At 46.2% G+C, this 16,745-nt stretch overlaps 1 protein-coding gene across 1 annotated transcript in view; it reads left to right on the top strand.

Annotated features, from left to right (window-relative positions):
* The first annotated feature begins 1,969 nt into the window (after positions 1-1,969).
* The window catches only part of LOC108786004 (protein SSUH2 homolog), an 18,117-nt gene continuing 3,341 nt past the window's right edge, over positions 1,970-16,745 (top strand). The window contains exons 1-10 of the mRNA XM_018555213.1: positions 1,970-1,992; positions 3,339-3,345; positions 10,576-10,644; positions 10,803-10,976; positions 12,589-12,667; positions 13,001-13,130; positions 13,228-13,288; positions 14,520-14,644; positions 14,963-15,025; positions 15,641-15,720. Of these exons, the coding sequence (XP_018410715.1) occupies positions 10,584-10,644; positions 10,803-10,976; positions 12,589-12,667; positions 13,001-13,130; positions 13,228-13,288; positions 14,520-14,644; positions 14,963-15,025; positions 15,641-15,720 (773 nt within the window). The 5' untranslated portion in view covers positions 1,970-1,992; positions 3,339-3,345; positions 10,576-10,583. The remainder of the gene's footprint in view (positions 1,993-3,338; positions 3,346-10,575; positions 10,645-10,802; positions 10,977-12,588; positions 12,668-13,000; positions 13,131-13,227; positions 13,289-14,519; positions 14,645-14,962; positions 15,026-15,640; positions 15,721-16,745) is intronic.

Genomic DNA, 16,745 nt, shown 5'->3' with positions numbered 1-16,745 from the left:
GCGAAAACGCCTGTAATTCGTGCTGAAACACGCATAAAAAAAGTGTGTAATTATGCAAAAAGCGCTGAAAAAAACAGTGCTGAAAGGCTATCGTCCTGGTGTGAATGGGACCTGATTTCATTTGTTTTTTTTAATCTTTGTTTTGTATTTTGTATTTTTGCTTTGCTTAATTGTTTTCCTTTTACATATATTCATTAAATTGTATTGTGTGTGTGTGTGTTTTTTTTTTCTTTCTAGACCGTGTATTGCTGTTTTAATTTTTGTAAATGCATTTTTTGCTGTTTGTTTTTCTGTAGAGGAAACTAAAGTAAAATGATGCAGCTAATACGGGGTTGGCTTTTGGTACAAGCACAGGTCCAGACTAGTGATGTGTGTTGGTTTGGTATGAAACGAGTTTGCCTGAGTTCACTCAAGCCAGTGCAAAACTGTCCAGTGAAGCCCCCCCCCTGCCCAGTTTTGCACATGCTGGGGTGAACTCTGTTCACACCAAGCTAGGGTTGCCAGCTGTCCAGGATTCACCCGGACAGTCCGGGTTTTGAATGCTGTGTTCGGGTTTCATGGCAGCAGAAAGATGTCAGGCAGACAGGGGCAACCAAAATTAAGATAGGGGCTACTGGCCCCCCACCGAAAATAATCTCAACTGTGATATTTAGATATGAATAAGCTGCGACTCAATCTCCCCAAAAAATTTCTGCGCATTGCTAGAGTGTTCGGGTTTCGCTTGAAGAAAAGGTGGCAACCCTACACCAAGCCCATGCTTATCACTAGTCCACAATAGATGGCAATCATGAGTCAGTTAAAGGAGAACAATGAGGCGAGTGCTTTTCACTCACCTCATAGTTCTAGCCGACCTGTGACAATGAGACTGTCACAGGTCGGCTCAGTAGATCGGGAGGTGAGCGAACACATACCAGGTTCGCTCATCTCTCGATCCTGTCAAGGCTCTCTGCCGTGACAGGGGGAGGGCTGGATTCCCCTCTCCGATCTGCCAGCGCTGACTGGCGGAACGGACGGGGGAGGGGGCAGGTACAGCTGACTCTGCCTCTAGATAGGCAGAGCCAGCTGTCACTCACGCAGCTGGGCGGATCCCGCCATCTACGTCGGGATCCGCTCCGGCTGCGGCGTCTCAGTATATAGGGAGCTTAGGGTGACGGGAGGACGCTAGTTTGTGTCCTCCCATTACCCTAAGGAGAACTATGGGGAAAAACACTGACCCCATAGTTCTCCTTTAAAGCCAATTGCATCATTAAAAACCACCAAGTGTTGGGCAAGTTGTTGACTTTTTTTTTTTTTTACAATGAGTCCTACTTCAATCTCTCAATGGGTATAAAAATAATACAGGGGCAAACCCAGCTGATATCACTTTAAGAGCATGCTGGCCCCATATCTTCTTTTTGTCAGTAGACCCGCCCACAGCAAAGTGCCAAAAATCTTACACTGCATAAAAGTCAATTCCGACATCTTTATGTGCTGTTTTCCTGTGAAAAGGCCTCCAGTAGTACGTGTATTTCTGGACTCATTGGCTTGCATTGTGTCCTGAGGGCGTTTTGCTTTTCTGCAGAAGCCCTTGACGTGGGTGGGTGGGAGCTCCAGGGTGTATTGTGTGTCTGCGCTTGGCGAAGATTGGCTCTACATCTTGTATGTTTGTGGATTTTGTGTTCAATGAGCGTAGAGTTGGGTGGCGGTGTGCAAAAATTGCAATGCAGACATTGTTTGCTCCAGCACTGACTTGTGTTTTCTTTTATCTTTTGCACTATTCCCTTTTAACTACAGCAGACCCCCACGCCCAGCCAGGCTCGATTTGCAAAATTGAATCCCACCCAGCACTCTCCCCCCCAGCTCCCACCCAGCACTCTTCCCCCCAGCTCCCACCCAGCACTCTTCCTCCTCAGCTCCCACCCAGCACTCTCCCCTCCTCTCATTCCTCCCTCCTGATAGAGCTGCAGGATAGCAAAACTCTCACAGGAAATAACAGCACACAACTGACCCCCTGCTGATCGCCTACAAGGTATTTTACACTTCGCTCTCTGTATAGCATTTTTATTATATTACTATGATATGCTGTGACTGTGTATGTTTGTTTGACATGTGCAATGCAGGATGGCTGTTGAGTTTGAGACTTGTGGCTTTCTGGTGGTCTTGGGACGACAATTTCATATGATTGTTAGGGGTGTTTTTTATTGCCGCTGTGAAGCCATGGAGGCTTTTGTGAATTTGGGTTTTATATACTTCAGATTAATGAATTAGTACTAGAATGTCCAGGATCCAAGTGTGTAGCCTTGTGGGATCAGGTATGGTTGGCAACAATGTATCCAAATCCCAGACAGAAGGATACAAAGTCAACTATCGCATGTATCTAGCTTCAGACCATCTGTCTTGCTGCAAATGGGCCCCAGAGAGGGCACCCCAGGGTGTGGTCTGGTGGAAGCCAATGGTCAGTGGGGAGAGGTGATCACGGGGCTTTATTATATTATATTCTATATTGCCAACATTTTATGCAGCTCATTCACATCAGTCCCCGCCCTCAAAGTGCTTACAATCTAAGGTCCCAATCTCACATACTGGGGCCAATTTTAGACTGGAGCCTATTACCCTACTAGCAGGTATTTGGAGTGTGGGAGGAAACCAGAGCAAACCCACACAAGCACAGGGAGAACATGCAACCTCCATACTACCGATACCGGTTTTTTAGTATCGAGTACCTATATATTTTTTTCAGTACTCGCCGATTCTGAATACCGGAAGTCCAACTAAAGGTGCCCACACACCTTGCGATAATGGAGGGAAATCCTGCGATCGTACGATTATCGTAAGGTGTGTGGAAGCCGTGCGACCTCTACTACTGTAAGATCGCACGACTTTTATCTTAGGAACATGCTCGAAAACCCGCCGAGCATCGTACGCAAGTACGATCTGCCTGTCCAAGATGGGCAGATCGTACATTTTTTAAAATTACCTTACAACCATCGCAAGACAAAAGTCTTGCGATGGTTGTAAGGTGTGTGCCCAGCATAAGGAAGATGGGCAGCGTGTAATGACTCACCACCTGGCTTCCCAATGCTTCATGCTTCTCGTCCTTGTCACTAGGTGAAGAGAAAGCATGGAGCCGGCTTTCTGGCCAATCAGGAAACTGAACGCAGTGTAATGACGTGCCCAAATACTCAACATCGTCACAAGCACAGGGAGAACATGCAACCTCCATACAAATAGTGTTCTGGCCAGGGCAGCCATCAGAAATGTTGGTGCCCCCTGCCCCACCGTCGCCACACTGAGCCAGTCACATCAATCTCTGACAGAGGAGCTTACACTGGAATGTGTCCCCCCCCCACCCCCCACAGTCACACACCGTTATTATTAGGGATTATCATTATTAATATTATACAAGATTTATATAGCGCCAACAGTTTGCGCAGCGCTGCACCGATACCGTTTTTTCGGTATCGAGTACCGATATTTTTTTCTTTCGGTACTGAATGCCACCAGCTGTAGGGGGACTACAAATCCCAGCAATACATTTACACAGCCATGCAGAACAGTACATGAATTGGACTCTGGGCTTAGTGACCCGCTGGACCCCACACATACCCGAGAGTGATCCTACAGAGCCCACCATAGATGCTGCACAGCCCGTCTGAGACTCTATGGTGGGGGTCTCAGGTGGGCTGGTCAGGGCTGCAGCTCCTCTTACCTGCTCCTGCTGCCTGTACACCTGGCCTCCTCTGCCACCAGACTAGCCGGAAGTGACGTGATGTAACTTCCAGCCGGTCCGAGATCAGAACAGCGGCGGCGCTGATGGGACCCTACCCTCCTCCGAAGCCCCTGGGTCGGCGCTGCTGGGGCCCGGCGCTGCTAGGGCCAGGCCTCCTCCGGCGCTGCAAAAGGCCCGGCCGCCTCGACCTTCACCCATCAGCGTCACTTCTCAAAAGTTCTGTTGTTTAATGGCCTCATCACAAAACCACAGGATGATTGATCTTTCAGGAGGCAGGGCATACCTTTACATCAAAGCTGTATCATTGATATCCATTTTATCAGCTCCAACAGCCACTACACACATGAACTGGCCCTCTGTTTGCCATATGTAAAGCAGTAGGGTTGATGCACTGCAGATGTCTCCACTATCAGTCCATGAGGGAGAAACCAAATACTATTGAATAAAGACATTCTAACCTGTCCCGTTGCAATTTGGCATCAAAATTTTTGGCCGGTGGCATCTGCAGATGGTTCATATAAAATGTCTGCATTGAGAGATGGTCATCTAATCCTCTGGGTTAGCTGCTGGTTGGGGTGAGCAGGGCTGGCTAGCTGAAGAGCCCTCAAGCAATTTCATTTGCAGACCTTCCCTCCCCTCCCCCCTTCCTTCCCCAGTGTGTACATTTCCTTTTTTTTTTTGGTAGATCTGAAACTTTTATTTTTCTGGGGAAGCTGAAATATTTTGACATTGGTTTCACCTGCTCCTTGTACACAATCTCCTGGTGGCCAGACACAGCAGAGTTTTATATAATCTATTGCAGCCATACTCCCCTCATAACTTTCGATGGAGCATTTTGGTGGGATGACCGACATCTGTAATATAATTCTCCTCCTCCTGTGTTGCTTCCCAGTGATGCTCCAGTGGATGAGAGGGGCTATGGTGGGCTTGGAGAGGTGATCTAGAACGTGGGAACACCCTGATGTGCCTATTGGAGAGTCACCACCAAGGCCATCTTTATGGTATTTCATTTCCTTTGGCAATGGTTACCGGTGCATTTGTCATCAGAGGGTGTGTTTTTGGGTGGCGGCAGCTACCGGACCAAGCTGTCAGGTGGCTCTGTCTGGCAACCCACCCGGCTCACTGACATCACTGGTAGGAACTTGGCAGGACGCAAGCCAGAGCATCCCGCTCAGATCTAGGCAACTGATGAATCCGTTAGCTGGCAGAGAGTCACAGGTTGATAAGAGCTCGTGGCAACCTGGGACACTTTGGCTGACAACCTCATGACAGCCGAGGCTGGTCACCACAACGCTAAGGTTATAACTCTGTTCTCCTTCTGTTGGCACACTCCCAGTATAAGACTGACAGCACAATGCATTGCAGCGCAGCATGATTGCAGCTTACTGCTGGCCCTCCCTTTTTAGGAATTTGCAGGAAAACAATCTTGAAATTCGATAACTGTAATTTTTACAAAAATTGGAATAAATGGTGATCGTTAATTATCCGCCTGGAGTTCAGCTTTACTGTGTCCAGGGATGCCGCGATGTGCTGAAGGGTATGCGGCGGGTTAAGGGGGGGCATCTGACGCCTCTGGATATGTCGAAGATTCCATCGGCGGTCATTGCTCTGCAAGAAAGTGAAAGGTAGAAGTCCCTGGTGGTGGCACTGGTGAGTATCAATGTTCTTTCACATAGGGACAGTTTTGCTTTAAACCACGGTAAGCTTCAGCGAATTCTGGGAGTCCAGCCAAAAGAGCATCTCTCATCTTATGTTGTGTATACAAGACGGGCTCATCTGAGAGTCTTGACGCACCACAGGCTTATCATAGGCAAAACAATCCTCACATTTAGCTCTTAGTATTTAAACATCACTCTTGTATTATTGAATATATTCACTTCAAACCCTTACAAAACTTTGGCTAGTACACATAGGAAGTGGTACCTTGTCCCCACTAGAGAGGAAGACCATTGCCCAGCAAACACGAGTTTTTTTGTTGTCCAATCCAAGTTGCATGAGATACTAAATCCCATTAATACTAAAACCTTCCATTGCGCTAATGCACATGCGTGTTATGGAATGTGTTAATATGCTTTCAATGAGGCAGCCCATTCATTATAAATGGGCTGCCAACACACCATATGGGATGGGAAAAACATCCATTAACCTTTCTTTATAAAACACTACTCACCACAAAGCACGGTATATGCGTAGCGGCGTGGTGCATTGGGCTCTACAGTACAACGTGTTAAAGGGCCATCCAAAATAAATGGTATTGCACTGCACATAGAGCACAAGTATGAACGAGCCCTTGGGGAGACCGAGAAACAAACTGTCATTTAAAGCTGTAGTGATCAACTGAACAAGGTTTTGTGGGGCCTTAATTGAGGTCCCTGATGTCACCAATGCTACAGAAGGCTGTTGAATACAGCCGGATTACTAGAAGGAGCAGTCAAAAAATGCACATGCTTCAGGAGTAGTTAGGAGACATGTTGTAGGAAAGGGAGATGGGAGGACATGTAACATTCCCATTCTCTGACCAACTGTCACTGATTTTGAGGGATTGTCCCTCTTTTGGAACTGAATCCCTTCTGCCCCTCTTTCTCATCTCTGAAATTTGAAGGGGGGTGGGTTGTTGCATAAGATTGGTCCAGATCACAGCCATTACATACCCTTCTCCAACACTCCCAGTGCTGGCTTCTGGGGTGCAAGGGCCACATGGTTTTAGAGTATGGAGCCAATACAATATATATTGGGGTGTAATGATAAACCATTCACCCTGCAGAACTCCATGCATGGTTGTGTGCAAATGAAGCCCAAAATGAATGTTCTTTCCAGTTTGAATGTACTATATGAAAAAATACCACATGATGGCCACTAGATGGAGCTGAGGAGCATGGGGAAGGATGTATTTATGCCCTATGCTCCTCAGTACCATCTATTGGCCATAATGCAGTATTACAGGACAATTGAAATATATTAGGATTGTTCGTTGGTGCGTCCAAGATTTGCAGGGCGAATTGTTTATAAACGGACCCCATAGTGTTTAGATCAATTGGAAAGGAGCAATCACTTTAACAAAAAATAAAAAAAATGTACAGTTCAATAGTTGCAAAATGTTACTATTTAGTTGGATAATGGGAAGATTCAGAATTTTTGTCAGATCTTTAAAAAGATTGCCTTGCGTACAGCCAGGAATGTCAGCTGTTCTGCAGAAAAATGCTTCAATGGGTGCAGCTATAACTACACGTTCTTGGGATCTCCAGTATGTTGTCGGTGTAGCAGATTAGCGAAGGGTAGTATGGGTTGGAGGGCGGCCCAGAGCGAGTCCCAGGCCAGGTAGCCAATGACTGACCTGTGAAAACACCAAACGCATAGTTCGCGTTGGTCGGTGTGACGCCTCGGGGAAAGAAAACCGCACATGCAATTTGAGTTCTGTTACATTCTCCTAGATTGCAAGCTCTCACGAGCAGGGCCCTCCTACATCCTCTACTCAAATTGTATTGTTAATTGTGTGGCCTCCCTCAGTTTTGTAAAGCGCTGCGCAAACTGTTGGCGCCATATAAATCCTGTATAATAATAATAGTAATCTCTGCTTCCATCCGTTCCTTCTCAGGAAGGGATAGGTGACTGGGTACAGCGCTGGGTCAAGGAGGGGGCACCCAAAGAGAAGAAGCTCTCCCTGAACTCATTAAACCATGCTAGGATGTATTAAATATAAATAACCCCAAGGTCGGGGGGTGTTTAGATGCATTGGGGGGCCATTAAGAAATAACGGCACTCTAGCGCACCGAATGGTGTTGCACAGATTCCGAAATCGCATAGGTGAGAAGGGGACACTGGTGCTTTCCTTTTAATAGTGTTTATAGGTGTGATTTGTATTCTTCTTCTGGGTGTTGATTTTTAAAGGTCTCCTATACTGCGAGCAGTGACGTCTCATTGCAATGTTGCCTATGAAGAGTCCGGAGGTGCTGAGCGTGCACAGAGCTAGTTGGGTCTCAGGCAGAGTAATCTGATGATCTTGTAGGTTCTATATTTATATCTATGACCACGGCTTTCCCTGAACCTTCAAGCCACAGACGGGCAGATGTCTCCTTGCAGACGGTGACCATCCTCGGACCCGTCCATCCAGCCCGATCTGTGGAATCGGCACACGTTGGGTTTAAATGGCTTCTTCCCACTTTTTAATGAGAAAAGGGGAATAATCCCTCAATCTGCATCTATAAACTTCAGCTCAACCAGTGAACTAATAATTGGGAGATTGGAATACACAGACAAACACACACACCCCCCCCCCCCCCCCCCCCTATCTGGGGAAAACTCTCCATTTTCTTCCTGTGCTGAAAAGATCCTGGAAAGTGTAAAGGAATGTGGAGCGAAGGGGGAGGAGGGATGGAATGTGTGGAATGGGAAGGATTGACAATTAATTTGTGCCTGTGATGGGGGGTGTGGGGGGATGGTAAAAAGACTCGACTGTTTTTAGCATAAAACTGATCATACACTTTAAGATTTTTCCAGTTTTAGCCCCATGGGTTGAATGAGAAAGTGGAGAACCCCCCCAAAAACGTTCAATTCCCCTATGCGTGCTAAACTGCGTGGATGGACGAATCTCACCTGCCGACTATTGTATTCTAATAGCAGGTGCCTACGGCTGTCAGAATACCTGCACGGCAACGGCTGATTAGCTGCAGTCACTTCTTTGGCTGACCATTTGACAAAAGCTGATTGAAGGGTTGACTTGTCTGCCACCTGTCCAGGATTCACCCGGACACTCCGGGTTTTCAATGCTGTGTCCAGGCTTCCTGGCAGCAGAAACCCGGACACAAGATGTCAGACAGGGGCAACCAAAAAGAAGATAGGGGCTACTGGCCCCCCACTAAATACTCTCGTCTGTGATATTTACACATGAATAAGCCGCGGCTCATTCTCCCAAAAAAAAAAGTCTGTGTGTCGCTAGAGTGTTCGGGTTTCGCTGGAAGAAAAGGTGGCAACACTAAGGTCTCGTTCACACCTAGGCGTATTGCATATGCGCGGCTGTCGTGCGTTTTTTTTACCGCGATTCGCGGTAAAAAAGTCACTCGACCGTCGCGCGTTTACGAAGGCTACTTGGCTGTATCCCAATGAAAACGCCCTACAAAACGGCCCAAAGTAGTACCTGGACCTTTTCAGGCGTGGGCCGTTTTGTAGCGCGTTAGGGATGGGCGGAAATACGCCAAGGTGGGAACGAGACCATTGAATACAATGGGATTTATATTTTTGAGCGTTTTGTAGAGCGTTCATCGAGCGTAGAACGCGCTACAAAACGTTCAGGTGTGAACGAGGGCTAAGGCAAACCCAGCTGATATCACTTTAAGAGCATGCTGGCCCCATATCTTCTTTTTGTCAGTAGACCCGCCCACAGCAAAGTGCCAAAAATCTTACACTGCATAAAAGTAAATTTCGACATCTTTTTGTGCTGTTTTCCTGTGAAAAGGCCTCCAGTAGTACGTACGTGTATTTCTGGACTCGTTGGCTTGCATTGTGTCCTGAGGGCGTTTTGTTTTTCTGCAGAAGCCCTTGACGTGGGTGGGTGGTTGCTCCAGGGTGTATTGTGTGTCTGCACTTGTCGAAGATTGGCTCTATTTTCAGTGGGGGGCTACTGGCCCCCCACTGAAAATAGTCTCAACTGTGATATTTACATATGAATGGGTGACGATATTTCTATATGAATAAGCTGCAACTCAGTCTCCCAAAAAAATGTCCTCACGTCGCTAACGTGTTCGGGTTTCGCTTGAAGAAAAGGTGGCAACCCTACTGCCGCCTGAGGATCAGATTTATTGCTGCTCAAGGTGCACTGCCGGGTGTTCTGGTAAAATCCTGGACCCGTTAGAATTTTGGATCCGCGCATTACTTCTGGGGTGTCGGCTACACACACAAGCTCTGAGCCGCTGATCTTGGCGGGGCATTGGCTTACCATGCAAGCTCTGACCCGCTGATCGGGCCTGTAAATTATCTGGACCTGCTTCCAGCACATGCGCAATACAGGCAAATAGCCTGTGAAATTTCTGGACCTAATCACCTCTCATGAGCTTGCGTGGACGCGGTCCAGATTTCTAACGAAGTCCAGGATTCTGTTACAACACCGGCATGTTCAAAATTAGCTGCTTTCATTCGCTTGTGTTTATCGGAATCTATAGTGTGAATCCAACCATAAGGGTTTGGGTGAATTTAGTGTGAATCCAACCTAACCATTTTGGGTAAATGGGTTTTTTCTTTCTTAAGGTTTTAAGTGCACTAAACTTGTGTTTAAAATCTGCAATATTGACTTGGTTCCGTTTTATGTGTACAAAAGAGAACTACAAAGCTGACCAAAAACTCCAGGTTGGCAATGGTGGAAAGTCCCGAGTATAATTTCCTCTTTTCTTCATCTGGGCAGTTTAGTGAAAGGTTTGAGAATCCCACAAGAACACACGCGGCACTCTGCTATCATACAGTAAATTGGTGATTTAATGTACCTGGACTAAATTCTTGATTGTCATAGGCGTAGCTGGCTTCTGTTTCCCAGCAGAGAGCAGATTTTCCCACAATATTGGTATGCTCTGCTAGGGGGATGCTTGGGAAGGACGTTGTGCTAGGGGAACACTTGGGGGGACGCTTGGGAGGGATGCTGTGCTAGGGGGACGCTTGGGAGGGATGCTTGGGAGGCACATGGCCACATGCCTCCTTGACCATCAACTGTGGACTTTCTCTTGACTGCAAAAAGAACCTTTAGCTTCACACTATGGTTAGAGATAAAGGGTAAAATACCTGTACTCCCCTTATACACTGACAGACCTATAATAATTGGCTGAACAAGGTTTGACAAAGATTGCATTATTACTTTGTCTGTATCCCTATTTTTTGTTTTCCCAGAACCATGGAGGCACCAAATTCTGGAATGATGATGCAGCCAGTTCATCCAGGATATCCGATGAATCCAGCTGGTAAGCCTCATTTTTAGCCCTACTAAAGGCTACAATTTTGGCATCTACGATCTACTGCATCTGTAAACTCCTTTATTCCCTACGTTGTAGCCTGGAAGGTCGGCTATTGCCATTTATTTCATCATGTTATAATTATTTGTGTTCTTGTTCCTCAGTTGGAGCAAACCCCATGATGCTTCAAGGACCAAATTACCCTCCAGCTATGAATCCGGTCATGGCTCCTGGTTTCTATCCACTAGTGAATACAAACGCCCTCGCTCCTCAGGCTGCCCCCTATCCCCAGTTCACCAACATACCTGGCTATGAAGGAATGTCAGATGATGGAAGTAAGTTGGCTAGATCTTTTTTTTTTTTTCTTTAGAGAGGACCTTCAGCAATTACACAGTCTGTAAAATAATTTCATGTTGGAAACTGCATGGGGTTTGTTATAGAGGCCAAAGAATAATTGTATGTAGACTACAATCAAGGAGCCCTGTCCGTGTTGGTTGAATAATGTATCCATTTTAAAAGGTTCAATCAACATTTCTCCATTCTAATTGGATGTATCTAGCCCAAGCCAAAGATTCTAAGACACGCTCTTCTTTAGCTCCGCCAACAGCTACATTGAGCATGGGCCTACCTGATTGTAGCCAAATTGAATCTAATTTTTAGGTCATTGTGGCAATATTTTTGGTCAGTTGAGAGGACATTTGTAGAAGTTCTGTGTGTGCATGGCCCCATTTAGAAACTGGAAGCAAAAAAAAGTTAAGCTGATTTGGACAATTTTACTTGCCAGTTAATCTGACTGAGTTGAAAAAAAAATGGTGACGTCGGTCACATACTTGGACCTTTTATCTGTCTCCTAAAAAAAAAATCAAGCTGAAAGCCCCTCCAGCAACCTGTATCTCCTACCTTCCCTTCGTTCAACTTTGCCATAAAAAAAAAAAAGTCTGTGAGACTCTCTCCATCCTCCAACACTTCCAGGAGCATTGCATGGCTGTCTCCCACTGTGAGCTGTGGTTCTTTCTCTGACCCCCTATGCCATCGTTGAGCCCTGTAGTCATATTACGGGTCAGATAGAAACATGGTGCCCTTTCAGGGTGGGGACACAGTCGTCTGACTCTCCCAGGAAGTGTCAAACATTGAAGATCCTTATAGAGGCTTTAGCAATGGAGGGGAGGTAGGAGACAAGGGCCACCACAGGGGTAAGCATAATACTAGGGATGCACCGATACCACTTTTTTAAGACCGAGTATCCCTACTCCTGGAAATTGATAAGAATGTAGAAGATCACAACTTCAACCTCAAGCAGGCAATAAACAAATGTTCACAGGAAAAATCTTTCCTTTAATAATGCCATCGGAGACTTGTACAATGACATTCGAAAATGCATTTGATTTTTAACGTTAATCTTATTTTTGGAAAGTGAGTTCCTCGAGTGAAGATCAAATTCACGGTTACGATTTTGTTCGTTCGGGTGAAATCTTCCATAATACTCCTTTTTGATTTTCTTCGTCATTATAGTCCCAACTATCTTTGATTTGACCCCAATAACTAATGGAAAGTTACACGAACGTTCAGAAAACAGATATCAACCTAACCAACCAAACAGCAGATACCAACCCCATCAACCCAATGGGGAAAATAACACAACATGGCTGAATTTTTCCTTTTGAGGGAGCTTTTTGTTTTTTGGATGTTTTATTTCTGTAAAGTCCCTCAGCTGACTGGTCAGGTTCTTCATCTTCTACAGATTTGTAGTTGCTAGTAGTATATAAGATTTGTAGTTGCTAGTAGTATATAAGACACCAGAAGAGTGCAGTAAAAAGACGCCTCAAAGTCTGTAGGCTGGTAGATTAACTTAAAGTTCAAGCACGTCCTATTGTATACCAATTCATGTGGAGGGGAAGCTGATTAAGCAAAAAGGGGCTACATACAAAACTGACTTTTTGCCTACAGGTGGGAAATTCCTTCCTCCTCCACCAGTGGTAGGACCTGGACCAGATGCCCTACCAACACCTTCAAACAAAGACTGGACGTAAGAGGCTTCGGTTATCTAAGATTTAAGTGTTGATTGCCTGATGAAGGAACCTTATTGGGTTCCAAAACATTGCTTTTAATCGTGATGCCGTGATTCTCCAATGTCCATAGAGACTGAATGATGAGGTGGAAATTGGTGTGCTGGTGACTTCTCTTTCTCATTTTGAGCCTTCCCCTCTTTAGTTGCCTATCAAAAGGGAACAAATTACAAATCCATTATGGGCTTTTGTGTCAATGACTAATCTCCTAGATGACCATAGAGTCGGATTCGGTGCGATACTTTTTAACTTGATGATGTGAAATCCTATATTATCATTTTCCTCCTCGGCAGGATTCCCTCTATTACCCAAGAGATGGCAAAACAGGCGCTTCTGGATTACGTCAGTGGCCAGTGCTGCTATGGCAGCTCCCCCGTCGAAGAGATGGAAATTCAGCAAATGAAACCGTTTAATACATACAGGGTGTGTACACTGCTGGGGGCCTTTACTGACAAACCAGGTCCATAGACTAATGCCTTTTGTGGACTAATTCAAGTGTTTTGTCTTCATTTATTGGTAGTATCGCTTGGAAACATTCACTGAGTCACGGTCCTGCGAATGGGTGACCAAACCCCTAACAAGTGAGTATTGTATTTATAGGATTTATGTATAAGAATTGTTTGTGTGATTTGGTCTTCAAGACACATGCTGACCTTTTAGTCAATCATTGTGCAGCAACTATGGGGGGTGAGTAATTAAAGTGAATGCATTCAGCCTTTTTCTTTGCCCCTGTGTACCCCCTGAGGGCACTGCTGGGATTCTGAATGGTTCTATGAGACTACTACATATCCTGTCTATTGCCATGCGCCTACACAATGTACTTTGTCAGTCATAGCGAACTGAGATTTGAACCTAGAGGAACCTTAAAGAGCAATGTCTAAGCAGGAAGCTGGGCCTTCACCTGTGAGTACATGACTCCTCTTGAGTACATGGTGATGATCTATACATGGAAATATGGATTGTGAAACTTTTCAGGCTGTTATTGCAATGCACATTTCCTATAAACAGTGCTGTACAGTAACGGCCAACACACAGAACACCACATCACACATGTGCGCCATGGAAAAAGTTTTTTGAATTTTTTTTTTGTCCATTGCTGCCTTAACTCGAACACAATTGTAGGGTGGTGATGCGGCGTTCCTGGGCCATTTGTAGGGTGGTGATGCGGCGTTCCCGGGCCATTTGTAGGGTGATGATGCGGCGTTCCCGGGCCATTTGTAGGGTGGTGATGCGGCGTTCCCGGGCCATTTGCAGGGTGGTGATGCGCAGTTCCCGGGCCATTTGCAGGGTGGTGATGCGGAGTTCCCGGCCATTTGTAGGGTGGTGATGCGGAGTTCCCGGGTCATTTGTAGGGTGGTGATGCGGAGTTCCCGGGCCATTTGTAGGGTGGTGATGCGCAGTTCCCGGGCCATTTGTAGGATGGTGATGCGCAGTTCCCGGGCCATTTGTAGGGTGGTGATGCGCAGTTCCCGGGCCATTTGTAGGATGGTGATGCGCAGTTCCCGGGCCATTTGTAGGGTGGTGATGCGTAGTTCCCGGCCCATTTTTAGGGTGGTGATGTGGAGTCCGTGGACCTGTGCCAGACTTGGAAACTACAATCCCCTTGAGGTCGGACTATGTCATTTGCAAGACTTTTAGCAGTCACCATTTCCTTTTTGTATATACCTGAAAGCCAATAACCAGAGCAGGAGATTAAATGTAAAATGGCTTGGGTGGTAATTGGATAAAACGTGGCATTTTCATAAACTTCAGGATCATGAGAATTGCCTCAGAAATGAAACCGGAAATAAATTTTCTTCATCTTTCTTGTAGACGACAAGCTTGATGGACCATCCAATGGGCCGGCTCCTCAGCCCTGGGATATCATACTGGAACCTCCTGCCCTCTTCCATGAAGAAACCAAAAAACAGTCGATACCTCACACCTCCTCCAAGAAGGTAATGGCTCTTTTTATACCTAAATCATCGCCTATGGCAGGAAGGTACAAGTAGCAATGTGTATAAAAGCTGATCAAGAATGGAGCATGCCAACTAAAGTTTAATAGCTCCAGTTTTATTTATTTTTTCTGCCAATGTGACTGGTGACCCCCAAACTGGTTGGCTACTCCTGGACCTAATAAACATGGTTGGCGCTCTCATTCCCTGACCGTCTTTTTGCATTATAAAAGAGTCCTTGAAAGCTGCACAACACACATGTGGGAAGTCCTGCAGGAAACTCGGGGCAAATTAAAGTGACCCATCTATCTTCTCCTCCAGGAATGTGAGGAGTGCCACGGAAAGGGGAAGATAATCTGTCAGAAGTGTAATGGAAATGGACGGGTAAGTTGCATCTAATTCATGTTTCCATTTTCTCCCATCCCTAACCTCGAGGGGGGTAAATAAACTGTAATCTTCATTGTATTCGTATTCACATATTGTATCACTGAAACCCCTCAACCTAACCACTGAACCTTCACATTCTCACATAATTCATTCCCACAGCTACCTCATGTATCATTTCCCCCTCCTCTTTTAGATTGTAAGCCCTCAGGGGCAGGGCCCTCCTTACCATCTTGTCTTGAATTGTATTGTAACTGTAATGTCTTCCTTATATTGTAAAGCGCTGCGCAAACTATTGGCGCTATATAAATACTATGTAATAATAATAATAATAAAGCCTAAGAAATAGAATGGATGTAATGCGTATAGTGGCACGTCACGCAAAGGGTTAGGACCAGTTTGATCGTTGTAGCTATGTGTCTACGGTACATTCCACCTCCCTGTCCTGTCACACGACTTTGAAGGGAAATCTCACCAATGTCAACACACACCCTGTGATACTGATATATTGGGTAGTTCTTACAGCTGGCCTCCAGCCTTCCCTTCAGTCCTGTACAGTTGCACTGGCTCCTCTCCTGGATGAAATTGCTTCCTCTGATTTTTCTTTCCATTTAGGTCAAATGTGAAACCTGTAATGGGACTGGCCGCAGTGCTGGAGAAGAATGTTCGAACTGCATGGGAACCATGTCACAAGGGTAAGCGTTAGGACAGGAAGCGTTGGGAGTACACATGCTCTTGTATAAACATTGTGCTTAAAGGTGACCTCGGTATATCTAGTGAAGAGGGTTGGGACGTGGGCCATGCTGCTCCTGGAAATGTAGCGTCTATGTCCGTAATCACTCTTGATAATGTTGCTGTGACTTTTTGATCTTGTATCTTTTTGTAACATGATTATGAAGGAATCCTAACGGGAGACATGGAAGTTTCCTGCAATAGTTGGTATACTCTTTGGCCTTTGTTACCTTCCCTATATTCAGCACTGCAGCCTCTGTCCATGTTTTCAGCATTGAACACTTCTAGGAGTGTTTTGGTTCCTGGTTTCCCCCCCCGTTGCAGGCTGTGACTTTATCCTCAGACAGCACACACACACATCTCTACATCACTGCTAAGCCCTTTAGTGATGTGTAGAGGATCACATGTAGGATGCGGCATGGTAACGCGGGCATCGGACACTCCCAAGATGTCTGATCCTGAAGAGCTGCAAAGTTGGAATGGAAGAGGAGACCTGGGCTGCCGGATAGGCAAGTATAAAACTTATATTGCAGGAAGCTTCCATTAAGATTTATTGAGCAAATGACTGAGCCACTGCTGATCTCTCCTTCTGGAAATATGTTCTTGGTGGGAAAGCCATTGAACCAGTGGCGGAGCTAGGGAACAAAGGGCCCTGGTGCAAGATTTTTTTTTGGGCCCCCCCCCCCCCCAAAAAAACCACAAACTCCACTGGCCGGGAGTGTCGGATGAACGGATGATCCGACACTCCCGGCGGAGAGACCAGGGGCCCGCCGGGCGCTGGATACTGATCCGGCGGCCGGCATCTTGCTTGGGCCCCCCCAGAGCCAGAGGCCCCGGGCGCCCGCACCGCCTGCACCGGCGGTAGTTCCGCCACTGCATTGACCCAACCAGTATTTGGACCAGGAGCTCGGACTTCATCTCTTCCTGCCTTCTGCACCTAACCATTGATCCTTCCTCCAATGTGGTGAGCCAGTAGCTGGGTGTGGAA

This window comes from Nanorana parkeri, unplaced genomic scaffold, assembly GCF_000935625.1.
Source record: "Nanorana parkeri isolate BGI_ZX_2015 unplaced genomic scaffold, ASM93562v1 scaffold188, whole genome shotgun sequence".
Lineage (NCBI taxonomy): Eukaryota > Metazoa > Chordata > Amphibia > Anura > Dicroglossidae > Nanorana > Nanorana parkeri.
Note: the sequence above shows the minus strand (reverse complement) of the source record. Positions and strands in the feature narration are given on the sequence as shown.